The 15,597-nt window shown below is 46.3% G+C and overlaps 1 protein-coding gene across 1 annotated transcript; it reads right to left on the reverse strand.

Annotated features, from left to right (window-relative positions):
• Positions 1–1,158: 1,158 nt before the first annotated feature.
• Positions 1,159–15,335, reverse strand: LOC135518650 (uncharacterized). The gene is made up of 4 exons (XM_064943800.1): positions 15,260–15,335; positions 8,105–8,268; positions 6,818–7,767; positions 1,159–2,764 (listed from the first exon to the last, which is right to left on the reverse strand). The coding sequence occupies exons 2-4, from the start codon at positions 8,228–8,230 to the stop codon at positions 1,537–1,539; spliced, it is 2,304 nt and encodes a 767-aa protein (XP_064799872.1). The 5' UTR covers positions 8,231–8,268; positions 15,260–15,335; the 3' UTR covers positions 1,159–1,536.
• Positions 15,336–15,597: the final 262 nt, after the last annotated feature.

A 15,597-nucleotide genomic window follows, 5' to 3' on the forward strand; every position in this document is an offset into this window, starting at 1 on the left:
TGGAAGTGGTGTTGGAGGGCCAGTAGGAGGCACTCTTTCCTCTGGTCTAAAAAAATGTCCCAATGCCCCAGGGCAGTGATTGGGGACACTGCCCTGTGTAGGGTGTCGTCTTTCAGATGGGATGTTAAACGGGTGTTCTGACTCTCTGAGGTCATTAAAGATCCCATGGCACTTATCATAAGCCAGGTGTCCTGGCTAAATTCCCAATCTGGCCCTCAAACCATCACGGTCACCTAATAATCCCCAGTTTACAGTTGGCTCATTCATCCCCCTCCTCTCCCCTGTAACTATTCCCCAGGTTGTTGCTGTAAATGAGAATGAGTTCTCAGTCAACTTACCTGGTAAAATAATGGAAAAAAAATCAAATAAAAAATAGACCTGTAATAGACCTGTAATAGACCTGTAATAGACCCAGCTACAGAAAATGCCTCAATCACAAATGAAAGGGTACTATACACAGAACCTGTCAAAAGTGAAACTCTGTGAAGCGTTTATTTAAAAAACCCTGGAATGAGTAGGTGTGTCCAAACGTTTGACTGCCTCAGTATATATATAATAAACTGCTTCACTGCATCGTGGTATATTTTTCATAGAAATGAACAGACCATTGTTGTTTATCGCTTACATAGAAATGACCGGACACAGTTCTGTCTATAGTTCTGTAGGAACCATAGTTTTCGGTCCATGTTCTCCAGGGGACCCTAATTGGTGTTGAAAATTACAACTCTGTTGAAGAGTTGGGGGCTATTCCCATCACACCTCTTTCTCCCTCTTCTTTCCCGTCTCTCTCCCTGATCACTTTCTGGGGCACCATGTCTCTCTCTCTTCTCTCTCTATCTCCTTCTCCTTCTCTCTCAGACCCTCTCCTGTTCTCTCCTTCTCTCTCTCTCTCTCTCTCTCTCTGTGTCTCTGTCTCTCTCCTCTCTCCATCTTCTTGTCCTTCTCTCTCTCACCCTCTCCTGTTCTCTCCTTCTCTCTCTCTCTCTCTCTCTCTCTCTCTCTCTCTCTCTGTCTCTCTCTCTCTCTCTCTCTCTCTCTCTCTCTCTCTCTTCCTCTCTCTGTCTCTCCCTCTCTCTCTCTCTCTCTCTCTCTGTCTCTCTCTCTCTGTCTCTCTCTCTCTGTCTCTCTCTCTCTGCCTCTCTCTCTCTGTCTCTCTCTCTCTGTCTCTCTCTCTCTGTCTCTCTCTCTGCCTCTCTCTCTCTGCCTCTCTCTCTCTCTCTCTCTGCCTCTTTCTCTCTCTCTCAATTTCAATTCTCTCTCTCTCTCTCCCTCTCTATCCTTCTCCCTGAACTCCTGACATCCTTCTGGCTGCACCTTGACTCTATAGGTCAGTTTTGATCCCTGTCTTCTACTGACTATGAAATCCATCTACAATGATGAGACACAAATAGATAGTTCTAGAGTTCTGTGTAGAGATCTGTCTAGAGTTTATTTGGTTCTCCTCTCCTGAGAGTTCCTTTTGGCTGGACCTTGACTCTTTCGGTCAGTTTTGATCACAGTCTAAAGAGACCGGCATGACGATTGAGACAGATCTGTCTAGAGTTCTGTTAAAGAAGAACTAAGGGTGACAGTCACCCTCTCTCTTTTTCCTTGAGCTGCTTCTGCTACCTCGTCTGCTACTACTTCTTCTTCCTGATTCGAGTCAGGCACACAGGAAGTCACTACATCTGGTACCTCTAAGGAATCTCCGTCCACGGTTTCCAGTTTGATGTATCCCTTACTGTTTGAACGCTCCAGACGCGTACAGCTGAACCGTCGAGCCCGGTCGCCTTGACGACAGACGGCCACGGTGAGGCTGCATCGTCGTGCCGACTGGGGCTGGTCGACCCCTGGGCTGGAGAGGGAGTTGAGTGACAGGCGAGATCCCATCCCCGTCGTCGCCCTGAAAACGGGAGAAGGAGGGAACAGCCGGGGGCCCTGTGGGGTGAGGGTCTGACCTTGTAGCGCCTCATCTGGTTCAGTTAGGGTCATGACGGTACCACCCTCATATTCCAGGGGATTCATCGAGGTCCTCCTTGAAGAATCCTTCTCTTTAGTACCCAGACATTGACTATAGGATTCCAGGGGATTCATCGAGGTCCTCCTTGAAGAATCCTTCTCTTTAGTACCCAGACATTGACTATAGGATTCCAGGGGATTCATCGAGGTCCTCCTTGAAGAATCCTTCTCTTTAGTACCCAGACATTGACTATAGGATTCCAGGGGATTCATCGAGGTCCTCCTTGAATAATTATTCTCTGTATTATCCAGACATTGACTATAACCCACTACTTGCTCTTGCTCAATCCCATTTCCACTAAAATCCTTGACATCTGTGATTACTTCCTCCTCTCTCTCGGCCTGTCCCCCCTCCTCCACTGCACCGTTGTTAAGTGTGATGATCGGGAGAGTGAAGACGTTAAAAGAAGAACTGACAATGGATGCTGTACCCTCCCACTGTCTGGGGTACGAGGCCTGCTCTGAGTCCCGCTGCCTGGGGTACGAGGCCTGCTCTGAGTCCCGCTGCCTGGGGTACGAGGCCTGCTCTGAGTCCCACTGCCTGTGGTATGAGGCCTGCTCTGAGTCCCACTGCCTGTGGTACGAGGCCTGCTCTGAGTCCCACTGCCTGGGGTACGAGGCCTGCTCTGAGTCCCACTGCCTGGGGTACGAGGCCTGCTCTGAGTCCCACTGTCTGGGGTACGAAGCCTGCTCTGAGTCCCACTGCCTGGGGTACGAGGCCTGCTCTGAGTCCCACTGTCTGGGGTACGAGGCCTGCTCTGAACACCTGAATAAGATAAGATAAGAGAAAATAAGATTAGAAAACTTTAATTCAGGTAAAATCAATATAACTTTATTTATCCCCTCAGGGCGGCTGGTCCACCTGATTAAAACATGAAAACAGCATTAGTTTAGAATAGATTAGAAAACTTTTATGTCCTCAATGATGCAATTCATTTTGCAGCATACAAAAACAACATACAATGTAGCCTCGTTCGATCATCCGGATCATGCAAGAGCAAGAATGTGATATGCACACATCTATAAAAACAGAATCTGATCTGCACATATCTAGAGGAACAGAATCTGATCTACACACATCTAGAGGAACAGAATCTGATCTACACACATCTAGAGGAACGGAATCTGATCTACACATATCTAGAGGAACGGAATCTGATCTACACATATTGAGAGGAACAGAATCTGATCTACACATATTGAGAGGAACGGAATCTGATCTACACATATTGAGAGGAACAGAATCTGATCTACACATATTGAGAGGAACAGAATCTGATCTACACACATCTAGAGGAACAGAATCTGATCTACACATATCTAGAGGAACAGAATCTGATCTACACATATTGAGAGGAACAGAATCTGATCTACACATATTGAGAGGAACAGAATCTGATCTACACATATCTAGAGGAACTGAATCTGATCTACACACATCTAGAGGAACAGAATCTGATCTACACACATTGAGAGGAACTGAATCTGATCTACACACATCTAGAGGAACAGAATCTGATCTACACACATTGAGAGGAACAGAATCTGATCTACACATATCTAGAGGAACGGAATCTGATCTACACATATTGAGAGGATCAGAATCTGATCGACACACATTGAGAGCTGAACTCCAAACCTTTTTTGTTCCTGGAACCACCAAATCACAGCCAAAAGCTCTTGAGGACCACAATTCCTGGAGTCTCGGAATTATGCTGAACAAAAATATAAACGCAACATGTAAAGTGTTGGTCCAATGTTTCATAAAATGAATTGAAAGATCCCAGAAATGTTTCATATGCACAAAAAAAAACATTCTTTCAAATTTTGACCACAAATTTGTTTACATCCCTGTTAGTGAGCATTTATCTTTGCAAAGATAACCCATTTTCTCTTTCGCCAAGATAATCCATCCACCTGACAGGTGTGGCATATCAAGAAGCTGATAAAACAGCATGATCCTTACACAGTTGCACCTTGTGCTGGGGACACCGAAAGGCCACTATAAAATGTGCCGTTTTCTCACACAACACAATACCACAGATGTCTCAGGTTTGGAGGGAACGTGCAATTGACATGCTGACTGCAGGAATGTCCACCAGATAATTTAAAGTTAATTTCTCTACCATAAGCCGCCTCCAATATCATTTTAGATAATTTGGCAGTACGTCCAACCAGCCCAGGTCCTCCACATCAGACTTCTTCACCTGCGGGATCGTCAGAGACCAGCCACCCAGAAAGCTGCTGAAACTGTGGGTTTGCACAACCAAAGAAACCGTCTCAGGGAATCTGAAAAACAACCCCACAGCATGATGCTGCCATCACCATGTTTCACCGTGGGGATGTTGCCCTGTTTCCTCCAAAAGTTTAATCTTGGTTTCATCGGACCAGAGAGTCCTTTAGGTGCCTTTTGGCGAACTCCAAGCAGGCTTTCAGGCCCTTCTCCCCAGATTGCTCAGTTTGGCTGACCGGCCAGCTCTAGGAAGAGTCTTAGTGGTTCCAAACTTGTTCCATTTAAGAATGATGGAGGCCACTATGTTCTTGGGGACCTTCAATGCTGCAGACATTTTTTGGTAACCTTTCCCAGATCTGTGCCTCGACAGAATCCTGTCTCTGAGCTCTATGGACAATTCATTAGACCTTTGTTTTTGCTCTGACATGCACTGTCAATTGTAGGACCTCATATATACATGCGTGTGCCTTTCCAAATCATGTCCAATCAATTGAATTTACCACAGGTGGACTCCAAACAAGTTGTAGAAACATCTCAAGGATGATCAATGGAAACAGGATGCACCTGAGCTCAATTTCAAGTCTCATCGCAAAGGGTCTGAAAACTTAAGTAAATAAGTAAATACGTTTAATATTATTATTTTTTATTACTGTATATAAAATGTATAAAACCTGTTTTTGCTTTGTCATTATGGAGTATTGTGTGTAGATTGATGGGATTAAAACATGTATTTAATCAATTTTAGAAAAAGGCTGTAACGTAACAAAATGTGAAAAAAGTCAAGTGGTCTGAATAATTTCTTAATGTAAAATAATACCATTAATATTCCAAAGTTGTATCATAAAAAAACACCTGCCCACCAGTTATAAGAATGTGATCTTGTGTAATCAGGTCGAACGAGGCTATAAAAAAATATACAGAACCAATCAAAAGTTTGGACACACCTACTCATTCAAGGGTTTTTCTTTATTTTTTTAAACTATTTTCTACATTGTATAATAATAGTGAACACATCAAAACTGTGAGGTAACACACATGAAATCATGTAGAAACGAAAAAAAAAAATAGATTTTAGATTCTACCAAGTAGCCATCCTTTGCTTCGATGACAGCTTTGCACACCCTTGGCATTCTCTCAACCAGCTTCATGAGGAATGCTTTTCCAACAGCTTTGAAGGAGTTCCCACATATTCTGAGCACAGCCTGAAGATGTGTTGGGTCATTATCCGTTTGAAAAACAAATGATAGTCCCACTAAGTGCAAACCAGATGGGATGGCGTATCGCTGCATAATTCTCTGGTAGCCATGCTGGTTAAGTGTGCCTTGAATTCTAAATAAATCCCTTACAGTGTCACCAGCAAAGCACCATCACACCACCTCCTCCATGCTTCACGATGGGAACCACACATGTGGAGGTCATCTGTTTACCTACTCTGCGTCTCACAAAGACACAGCGGTTGGAACCAAAAATCTCAAATTTGGACTCATCTGACCAAAGGACTGATTTCCACCAGTCTAATGTCCATTGCTTGTGTTTTTTGGCCCAAGCAGTCTCTTCATCTTATTGGTGTCCTCATGAGTGGCACGGCGGTCTAAGGCACTGCATTTCAGTACTAGATGCATCACTACAGAGCCTGGTTCAATCCTGGGCTGTATGGGAGTCCCATAGGGCGGCACACAATTGGCCAAGCGTCGTCTGGGTTTGGCTGGGGAAGGCCGTCATTGTAAATAAGAATGTGTTCTTAACTGACTTGCCTAGTTAAATAAAGGTTAAATAAAATAAAATAGTAGTGGCTTCATTGCAGCAATTTGACCACGAAGGCCTGATTCACGCAGTCTCTGAACAGTTGATGAACAGTTGATGAACAGTTGATGTTGAGATGTGAGATGTGTCTGTTACTTGAACTCTGTGAAGCATTTATTTGGGCTGCAATTTCTACTGAACTTATCCTCTGCAGTAGAGGTAACTCTGGGTTTTCCTTTCCTGTGGCGGTCCTCATGAGAACCAGTTTCATCACAGCGGATGATGGTTTTAGTGACTGCACTTGAAGAAACTTTCAAAGGTCTTGACATTTACGGGATTGACTGACCTTCATGACTTAAAGTAATGATTGACAGTTGTTTTTCTTTGCTTATTTGAGCTGTTCTTGCCATAAAATGAACTCTGTATTTTACCAAAGAGGACTATCTTCTGTATACTACCCATACGTTGTCACAAGACAACTGATTCCACAAATTAACTTTTAACAAGGCACACCTGCTAATTGAAATGCATTCCAGGTGACTAACTCATGAAGCTGGTTGAGAGACTGCCAAGTGTGTGCAAAGCTGTAGTCAAGGCTGGTGGCTACTTCGAAGAATCTCAAATATAAAATACATTTTAATTTGTTTAACACTTTTTTGTTTACTACATGATTCCATATGTGTTATATCATAGTTTTGATGTCTTCACTATTATTCTACATTGTAGAAAATAGTAAATAAATAAAAATCTCTGGAATGAGTAGGTGTGTCACATTTTGACTGGTACTGTACATGCAGACAAAATCACACATTTTAAAACAACAGACTTGTAGGTCTACTGTACCTGCGCTTCTGGTCTCTGTAGATGCTATACACACTTTCCGTGAACGTCTGGTTGTCTCTGGACCAGCTCCGCTGCCGGCCCGCCATTGACGGTCGTCTATACTGCTGCTCACTGCTACCTAGCTCCCCCTGGTGGCTTGACACGGTAGTGGAGGGCCAAGGGCTGTGCTCTAGCATCTCGCCTGGATGGAACGAACCCGAATTTATGTCCACACTGCCCCTGGACTGCACATAGTTCACCAGTCCGTTAATCGGTGAGTAGTCCTTGGTCCGTGTGATGTGGAGGTCGATGACCGTGGAGTAGATATCTCTGAGGTTGATGACTTTGGTCTTCTGGTCTCTGTTCTCGTGAAGCACGGCGTTAGCGCAGATGAAGAGGAAGATGCCAATCCCCATCACTAAGGGCCCAAACACCTTCAAGTTGTCTGAGTAGAGGTAGCTGTCCAGGAACTCAGAGAGAAACCCCTCTGAGGGAGAACGAGGACTCGTCGACACAGATACAGGTTGAGGAACACTTCCATTCATAACATCACTCGTCTGGTTGGTCAACTCAGCACTCGTCTGGTTGGTCAACTCCCCAACAGTCTGGTTGGTCAACTCCCCAACAGTCTGGTTGGTCAACTCCCCAACAGTCTGGTTGGTCAACTCCTCAACAGTCTGGTTGGTCAACTCCTCAACAGTCTGGTTGGTCAACTCCCCAACAGTCTGGTTGGCTGTGTTGTTATCCTTGTTATTGCTCCAGGTGACAGACACCAGGGGGCTCTTGGAGTAGCTCATCCTGCCGTTGTCTCTCCGCTCCTCCCCTGGTGATACCCCGGATGCATACCCCTGGCTGTGGCCTTCATGTGGCCAGTAGCCCAGTACAGCCATGGCTATCCCCAGCATCAACACCAATACCCCCATCGCAGCCACCAGCCCAGATGGGGAACACAGGTTGAGTTTCCCCTTCACCTGAATTCATAAAAGATACAGACAGAACATCCTTACCATGTTAGCTTTTGGAACATCTAAGGATGTGTCCCAATAATCTCTCCTTCCTCCTTAAAAATGTGCACTTGTTCACCACCTCCCACAAATGTAAAAGTATTTAAAAGTTTTAGGCTAGAGGGAGTTTCCATATACCAATAATTTCCTTTCAAATCCATGAAGAGAAGTGAAGAAGACAACTGCACATATTAGGAGAAAGGAGAGATTATTGGGATGTAACCTAAGATAAAACCAGATACAATACAACAGAGCATTATGGGTACTGTAGTTTGTAGTTCATCATCATCATCATGCTACCCACCACTACCACATCATTCCTCTTCTTCCTCTCTGCTTGTTTCCTCTTCCTCTGGTTCTCAGCGTGGTTCTTGGATCGCTGGGAGTCTTGGCGCCGGTTCATACGCAGCAGGCCGCCCGTGGCGATCATGACGACGATTTGATTGGACGACGGGCTTGTCAATCAACCTGGGGGGGAAGAGGCAGGGGAAGGGAGGAGAGTCAGTTGTATTGAATTAAAACAAACACAGACAAAGGGACTTTGTTCTCTGAAGGCTAAAATGTAGTTCCTCAATACATCCCCAAAAGGATGGATACATCCACTACCACAAAATGCATCTACAAAAATATGGATCGATAGAATGAGTCCTGAAAACTGTGTTGCTTCGACAGAGAACCACGAGGATGCCGCCTCTACACTCTAACCACTAGGCTACCTGCCGCCCCTACACTCTAACCACTAGGTTACCCTGCCGCCTCTACACTCTAACCACTAGGCTACCTGCCGCCCCTACACTCTAACCACTAGGTTACCCTGCCGCCTCTACACTCTAACCACTAGGCTACCTGCCGCCTCTACACTCTAAACACTAGGCTACCTGCCGCCCCTACACTCTAACCACTAGGCTACCTGCTGCCTCTACACTCTAAACACTAGGCTACCTGCTGCCTCTACACTCTAACCACTAGGCTACCTGCCGCCCCTACACTCTAAACACTAGGCTACCTGCCGCCTCTACACTCTAAACACTAGGCTACCTGCCGCCTCTACACTCTAACCACTAGGCTACCTGCCGCCCCTACACTCTAACCACTAGGCTACCTGCTGCCCCTACACTCTAACCACTAGGCTACCTGCCGCCCCTACACTCTAACCACTAGGCTACCTGCCGCCCCTACACTCTAACCACTAGGCTACCTGCCGCCCCTACACTCTAACCACTAGGCTACCTGCCGCCCCTACACTCTAACCACTTGGCTACCTGCCGCCCCTACACTCTAACCACTAGGCTACCTGCCGCCCCTACACTCTAAACACTAGGCTACCTGCCGCCTCTACACTCTAAACACTAGGCTACCTTCCGACCCTACACTCTAACCACTAGGCTACCTGCTGCCCCTACACTCTAACCACTAGGCTACCTGCCGCCCCTACACTCTAACCACTAGGCTACCTGCCGCCCCTACACTCTAACCACTAGGCTACCTGCCGCCCCTACACTCTAACCACTAGGCTACCTGCCGCCCCTACACTCTAAACACTAGGCTACCTGCCGCCCCTACACTCTAACCACTAGGCTACCTGCCGACCTCTACACTCTAACCACTAGGCTACCTGCCGCCTCTACACTCTAACCACTAGGCTACCTGCCGCCCCTACACTCTAACCACTAGGCTACCTGCCGCCCCTACACTCTAAACACTAGGCTACCTGCCGCCCCTACACTCTAACCACTAGGCTACCTGCCGCCCCTACACTCTAACCACTAGGCTACCTGCCGTCCCTCCACTCCAACCACTAGGCTACCTGCCGCCCCTACACTCCAACCACTAGGCTACCTGCCGCCCCTACACTCCAACCACTAGGCTACCTGCCGCCCCTACACTCCAACCACTAGGCTATCTGCCGCCCCTACACTCTAACCACTAGGCTACCTGCCGCCCCTACACTCTAACCACTAGACTACCTGCTGACCCTACACTCTAACCACTAGGCTACCTTCCGACCCTACACTCTAACCACTAGGCTACCTGCCGTCCCTCCACTCCAACCACTAGGCTACCTGCCGACCCTACACTCTAACCACTAGGCTACCTTCCGACCCTACACTCTAACCACTAGGCTACCTGCCGTCCCTCCACTCCAACCACTAGGCTACCTGCCGCCCCTACACTCTAACCACTAGATTACCTGCCGTCCCTCCACTCCAACCACTAGGCTACCTGCCGCCCCTCCACTCCAACCACTAGGCTACCTGCCGACCCAACACTCTAACCACTAGGCTACCTGCCGCCCCTACACTCTAACCACTAGGCTACCTGCCGTCCCTCCACTCCAACCACTAGGCTACCTGCCGCCCCTACACTCTAACCACTAGGCTACCTTCCGACCCTACACTCTAACCACTAGGCTACCTGCCGTCCCTCCACTCCAACCACTTGGCTACCTGCCGACCCTACACTCTAACCACTAGGCTACCTTCCGACCCTACACTCTAACCACTAGGCTACCTGCCGACCCTACACTCTAACCACTAGGCTACCTTCCGACCCTACACTCTAACCACTAGGCTACCTGCCGACCCTACACTCTAACCACTAGGCTACCTTCCGACCCTACACTCTAACCACTAGTCCCTCCACTCCAACCACTAGGCTACCTGCCGCCCCTCCACTCTAACCACTAGGCTACCTGCCGACCCTACACTCTAACCACTAGGCTACCTGCCGACCCTACACTCTAACCACTAGGCTACCTGCCGACCCTACACTCTAACCACTAGGCTACCTTCCGACCCTACACTCTAACCACTAGGCTACCTGCCGTCCCTCCACTCCAACCACTAGGCTACCTGCCGCCCCTACACTCTAACCACTAGATTACCTGCCGTCCCTCCACTCCAACCACTAGGCTACCTGCCGCCCCTCCACTCCAACCACTAGGCTACCTGCCGCCCCTACACTCTAACCACTAGGCTACCTTCCGACCCTACACTCTAACCACTAGGCTACCTGCCGTCCCTCCACTCCAACCACTTGGCTACCTGCCGACCCTACACTCTAACCACTAGGCTACCTTCCGACCCTACACTCTAACCACTAGGCTACCTGCCGACCCTACACTCTAACCACTAGGCTACCTTCCGACCCTACACTCTAACCACTAGGCTACCTGCCGACCCTACACTCTAACCACTAGGCTACCTTCCGACCCTACACTCTAACCACTAGTCCCTCCACTCCAACCACTAGGCTACCTGCCGACCCTACACTCTAACCACTAGGCTACCTGCCGCCCCTCCACTCTAACCACTAGGCTACCTGCCGACCCTACACTCTAACCACTAGGCTACCTGCCGACCCTACACTCTAACCACTAGGCTACCTGCCGACCCTACACTCTAACCACTAGGCTACCTGCCGACCCTACACTCTAACCACTAGGCTACCTTCCGACCCTACACTCAAACTACTAGTCTACCTGCCGACCCTACACTCTAACCACTAGGCTACCTGCCGACCCTACACTCTAACCACTAGGCTACCTGCCGACCCTACACTCAAACTACTAGTCTACCCTGCAGCCCCATATAGTCAGTATGATGCTAAATCAACCCTCTTTGTATTTACAGACACAGACCCTTGTGTCCAGACGACCACCCATCAGGCTGGTATGCTGCTCTCTTCTCATCTCATCTCCTTCTAGCTCTCTGTTTTCTCTCTCTTCACACTGGTTTGAATCAACTTCGTTTTCATATAATTTCAACAAGATAAGGTACCATTTGGAACACAGAAAGATTGTCTTCATGCCTGGTCGAACCTTGACTCCCTCAATATAATCCCCCTCATTATCCTCATTATCCCCGTTCTAGGGTTCACATTGATGAATAACTTATTACACTAATGATTATTCACAGCATTAATTATAGGGACACTTTTTTCATAGAAGGATTTGAATATTCGATTTGATTTTGATTGTCTGACAGTCATATAACTCAGGGAAAGAGGTGCTGATTGTGCTATTATTGTATGAGGGTGAAGAAGAAGAATGAAGAAGAAGAGTGAAGAAGAAGATTGAAGAAGAAGAGTGAAGAGGAATAATGAAGAAGAATGAAGAAGAAGAATAAAGAAGAGTGAAGACGTAGAGTGAAGGAGAGGAAGAAGAAGATGGAAGAGGAAGAAGAAGAAGAAGAGTGAAGAAGTCGAGTGAAGAAGTAGAGTGAAGAAGAAGAAGAAGAAGAAGAAGAAGAGTGAAGAAGAAGAAGAGTGAAGAAGAAGAAGAGTGAAGAAGAAGAAGAGTGAAGAAGAAGAGTGAAGAAGAAGAGTGAAGAAGAAGAGTGAAGAAGAAGAGTGAAGAAGAAGAGTGAAGAAGAAGAGTGAAGAAGAAGAGTGAAGAAGTAGAAGAGTGAAGAAGTAGAAGAGTGAAGTAGAAGAGTGAAGAAGTAGAAGAGTGAAGAAGAAGAAGAGTGAAGAAGAAGAAGAGTGAAGAAGAAGAAGAGTGAAGAAGAAGAAGAGTGAAGAAGAAGAAGAGTGAAGAAGAAGAAGAGTGAAGAAGAAGAAGAGTGAAGAAGAAGAAGAGTGAAGAGGGAGAGTGAAGAGGGAGAGTGAAGAGGGAGAGTGAAGAGGGAGAGTGAAGAGGGAGAGTGAAGAGGGAGAGTGAAGAGGGAGAGTGAAGAGGGAGAGTGAAGAGGGAGAGTGAAGAGGGAGAGTGAAGAAGAAGAAGAGTGAAGAAGAAGAAGAGTGAAGAAGAAGAAGAGTGAAGAAGAAGAAGAGTGAAGAAGAAGAAGAGTGAAGAAGAAGAAGAGTGAAGAGGGAGAGTGAAGAGGGAGAGTGAAGAGGGAGAGTGAAGAGGGAGAGTGAAGAGGGAGAGTGAAGAGGGAGAGTGAAGAGGGAGAGTGAAGGAGAAGAGTGAAGGAGAAGAGTGAAGGAGAAGAGTGAAGGAGAAGAGTGAAGGAGAAGAGTGAAGAAGAGTGAAGGAGAAGAGTGAAGGAGAAGAGTGAAGGAGAAGAGTGAAGGAGAAGAGTGAAGGAGAAGAGTGAAGGAGAAGAGTGAAGGAGAAGAGTGAAGGAGAAGAGTGAAGGAGTAGAGTGAAGGAGTAGAGTGAAGGAGTAGAGTGAAGGAGAAGAGTGAAGGAGAAGAGTGAAGGAGAAGAGTGAAGGAGAAGAGTGAAGGAGAAGAGTGAAGGAGAAGAGTGAAGGAGAAGAGTGAAGGAGAAGAGTGAAGGAGAAGGAGAAGAGTGAAGGAGAAGAGTGAAGGAGAAGAGTGAAGGAGAAGAGTGAAGGAGAAGAGTGAAGGAGAAGAGTGAAGGAGAAGAGTGAAGGAGAAGAGTGAAGGAGAAGAGTGAAGGAGAAGAGTGAAGGAGAAGAGTGAAGGAGAAGAGTGAAGGAGAAGAGTGAAGGAGAAGAAGAGTGAAGGAGAAGAAGAGTGAAGGAGAAGAAGAGTGAAGGAGAAGAAGAGTGAAGGAGAAGAAGAGTGAAGGAGAAGAAGAGTGAAGGAGAAGAAGAGTGAAGGAGGAGAAGAGTGAAGGAGAAGAAGAGTGAAGGAGAAGAAGAGTGAAGGAGAAGAAGAGTGAAGGAGAAGAAGAGTGAAGGAGAAGAAGAGTGAAGGAGAAGAAGAGTGAAGGAGAAGAAGAGTGAAGGAGAAGAAGAGTGAAGGAGAAGAAGAGTGAAGGAGAAGAAGAGTGAAGGAGAAGAAGAGTGAAGGAGAAGAAGAGTGAAGGAGAAGAAGAGTGAAGAAGAAGAAGAGTGAAGAAGAAGAAGAGTGAAGAAGAAGAAGAGTGAAGAAGAAGAAGAGTGAAGAAGAAGAAGAGTGAAGAAGAAGAAGAGTGAAGAAGAAGAAGAGTGAAGAAGAAGAAGAGTGAAGAAGAAGAAGAGTGAAGAAGAAGAAGAGTGAAGAAGAAGAGTGAAGAAGAAGAAGAGTGAAGAAGAAGAAGAGTGAAGAAGAAGAAGAGTGAAGAAGAAGAAGAGTGAAGAAGAAGAAGAAGAAGGAGAAGAATGAAGTAGAGTGAAGGAGAAGAATGAAGTAGAGTGAAGGAGAAGAAGAGTGAAGGAGAAGAAGAGTGAAGGAGAAGAAGAGTGAAGAAGAAGAAGAAGAAGGAGAAGAATGAAGTAGAGTGAAGGAGAAGAATGAAGTAGAGTGAAGGAGAAGAAGAGTGAAGGAGAAGAAGAGTGAAGAAGAAGAAGAGTGAAGAAGAAGAAGAGTGAAGAAGAAGAAGAGTGAAGAAGAAGAAGAGTGAAGAAGAAGAAAAGTGAAGAAGAAGAAGAAGAGTGAAGAAGAAGAAAAGTGAAGAAGAAGAAAAGTGAAGAAGAATAAGAGTGAAGAAGAAGAAGAAGAAGGAGAAGAATGAAGTAGAGTGAAGGAGAAGAATGAAGTAGAGTGAAGGAGAAGAAGAGTGAAGGAGAAGAAGAGTGAAGAAGAAGAAGAGTGAAGAAGAAGAAGAGTGAAGAAGAAGAAGAGTGAAGAAGAAGAAAAGTGAAGAAGAAGAAGAAGAGTGAAGAAGAAGAAAAGTGAAGAAGAAGAAAAGTGAAGAAGAATAAGAGTGAAGAAGAAGAAGAAGGAGAAGAATGAAGTAGAGTGAAGGAGAAGAATGAAGTAGAGTGAAGGAGAAGAATGAAGTAGAGTGAAGGAGAAGAATGAAGTAGAGTGAAGGAGAAGAATGAAGTAGAGTGAAGGAGAAGAATGAAGTAGAGTGAAGGAGAAGAATGAAGTAGAGTGAAGGAGAAGAATGAAGGAGAAGAATGAAAGAGAATGAAGGAGAATAATGATTGGGTATTTGTGTTTATTAGTGTTTCTACACTGTGTTGATTTAAGCTCCCCTTCTTTCTACTCTCTATCTCTTTCGGTAGACTTCCAAATCCTCTAGTTTGGAATCTGTCTGGGAACTGGGGCTCCGATGGATTCTGAAGTAGGAACAATATAGAATATGCAGAAAGATAATCTTAGATAGATAGGAGACATGCCCAGATGACTGTTGGGAACAGACAGACAACCTGCACTGAAGAGAGACTATGTGGGCGGCAGATCACTTTGGTGTGAGAGAGAGAGAGAGAGAGACTATACTATACTATACTTGACTATACTTACACTCTTTGACATCATCCTCATTGAAAGAATACCAGAATATAGTTCATTTCCTCCCACCATCTGATGTTCCCAGAATCTCCATGTTAACCAAGGGGTTTTCAAATGTCACATCAGTAGGGTAGAGGGAGGAAAAAGGGCGGAAGAGGTATTTATGACGGTCATAAACCTACCCCCAAGCCAACGTCATGACACTGGGCACATGGACTATGGTGGTCTGCTTGAAACATGTTGTTATTACAGACTCAATCAGGGACATGTTGAAAATGTCAGTGAAGACACCTGCCAGTTGGTCAGCACATGCCCAGAGCCCACATCCTGGTAATCCGTCTGGCCCCACAGCCTTGTGTATGTTGACCTGATCAAAGGTCTTACTCACGTCGGCTACGGAGAGCGTGATCACGCAGTCGTCCAGAACAGCTGATGCTCTCATGCATGCCTCAGTGTTGATTGCCTCAAAGAGAGAATAAAAGGGATTTAGCTCGTCTGGTCGGCTCGTGTCACTGGGCAGCTCGCGGCCGCGCTTCCCTTTGTAGTCTGTAATAGTTTGCAAGCCCTGCCACATAAAACAAGCGTCGAAGTCGGTGTAGTATGATTCAATCTTAGTCCTGTATTGGCGCTTTGCCTGTTTGATGGTTCGTCGGAGGGCATAGCATGATTTCTTAGCTAGTCCCGCACCTTGAAAGCGGCAGCTCAATTCAAATGTTGCCTGTATTC

The sequence above is a fragment of the Oncorhynchus masou genome, chromosome 3 (assembly GCF_036934945.1).
Source record: "Oncorhynchus masou masou isolate Uvic2021 chromosome 3, UVic_Omas_1.1, whole genome shotgun sequence".
NCBI classification, from domain to species: domain Eukaryota; kingdom Metazoa; phylum Chordata; class Actinopteri; order Salmoniformes; family Salmonidae; genus Oncorhynchus; species Oncorhynchus masou.

Coding starts and splice junctions, on each gene's coding strand:
- LOC135518650 (XM_064943800.1), bottom strand. CDS start 8,230: ATGATCGCCACGGGCGGCCTGCTGCGTATGAACCGGCGCCAAGACTCC. Junction 7,768..8,104: donor AGAGGAATGATGTGGTAGTG/GTGGGTAGCATG, acceptor TTATGAATTCAG/GTGAAGGGGAAACTCAACCT. Junction 2,765..6,817: donor TACAGAGACCAGAAGCGCAG/GTACAGTAGACC, acceptor TATCTTATTCAG/GTGTTCAGAGCAGGCCTCGT.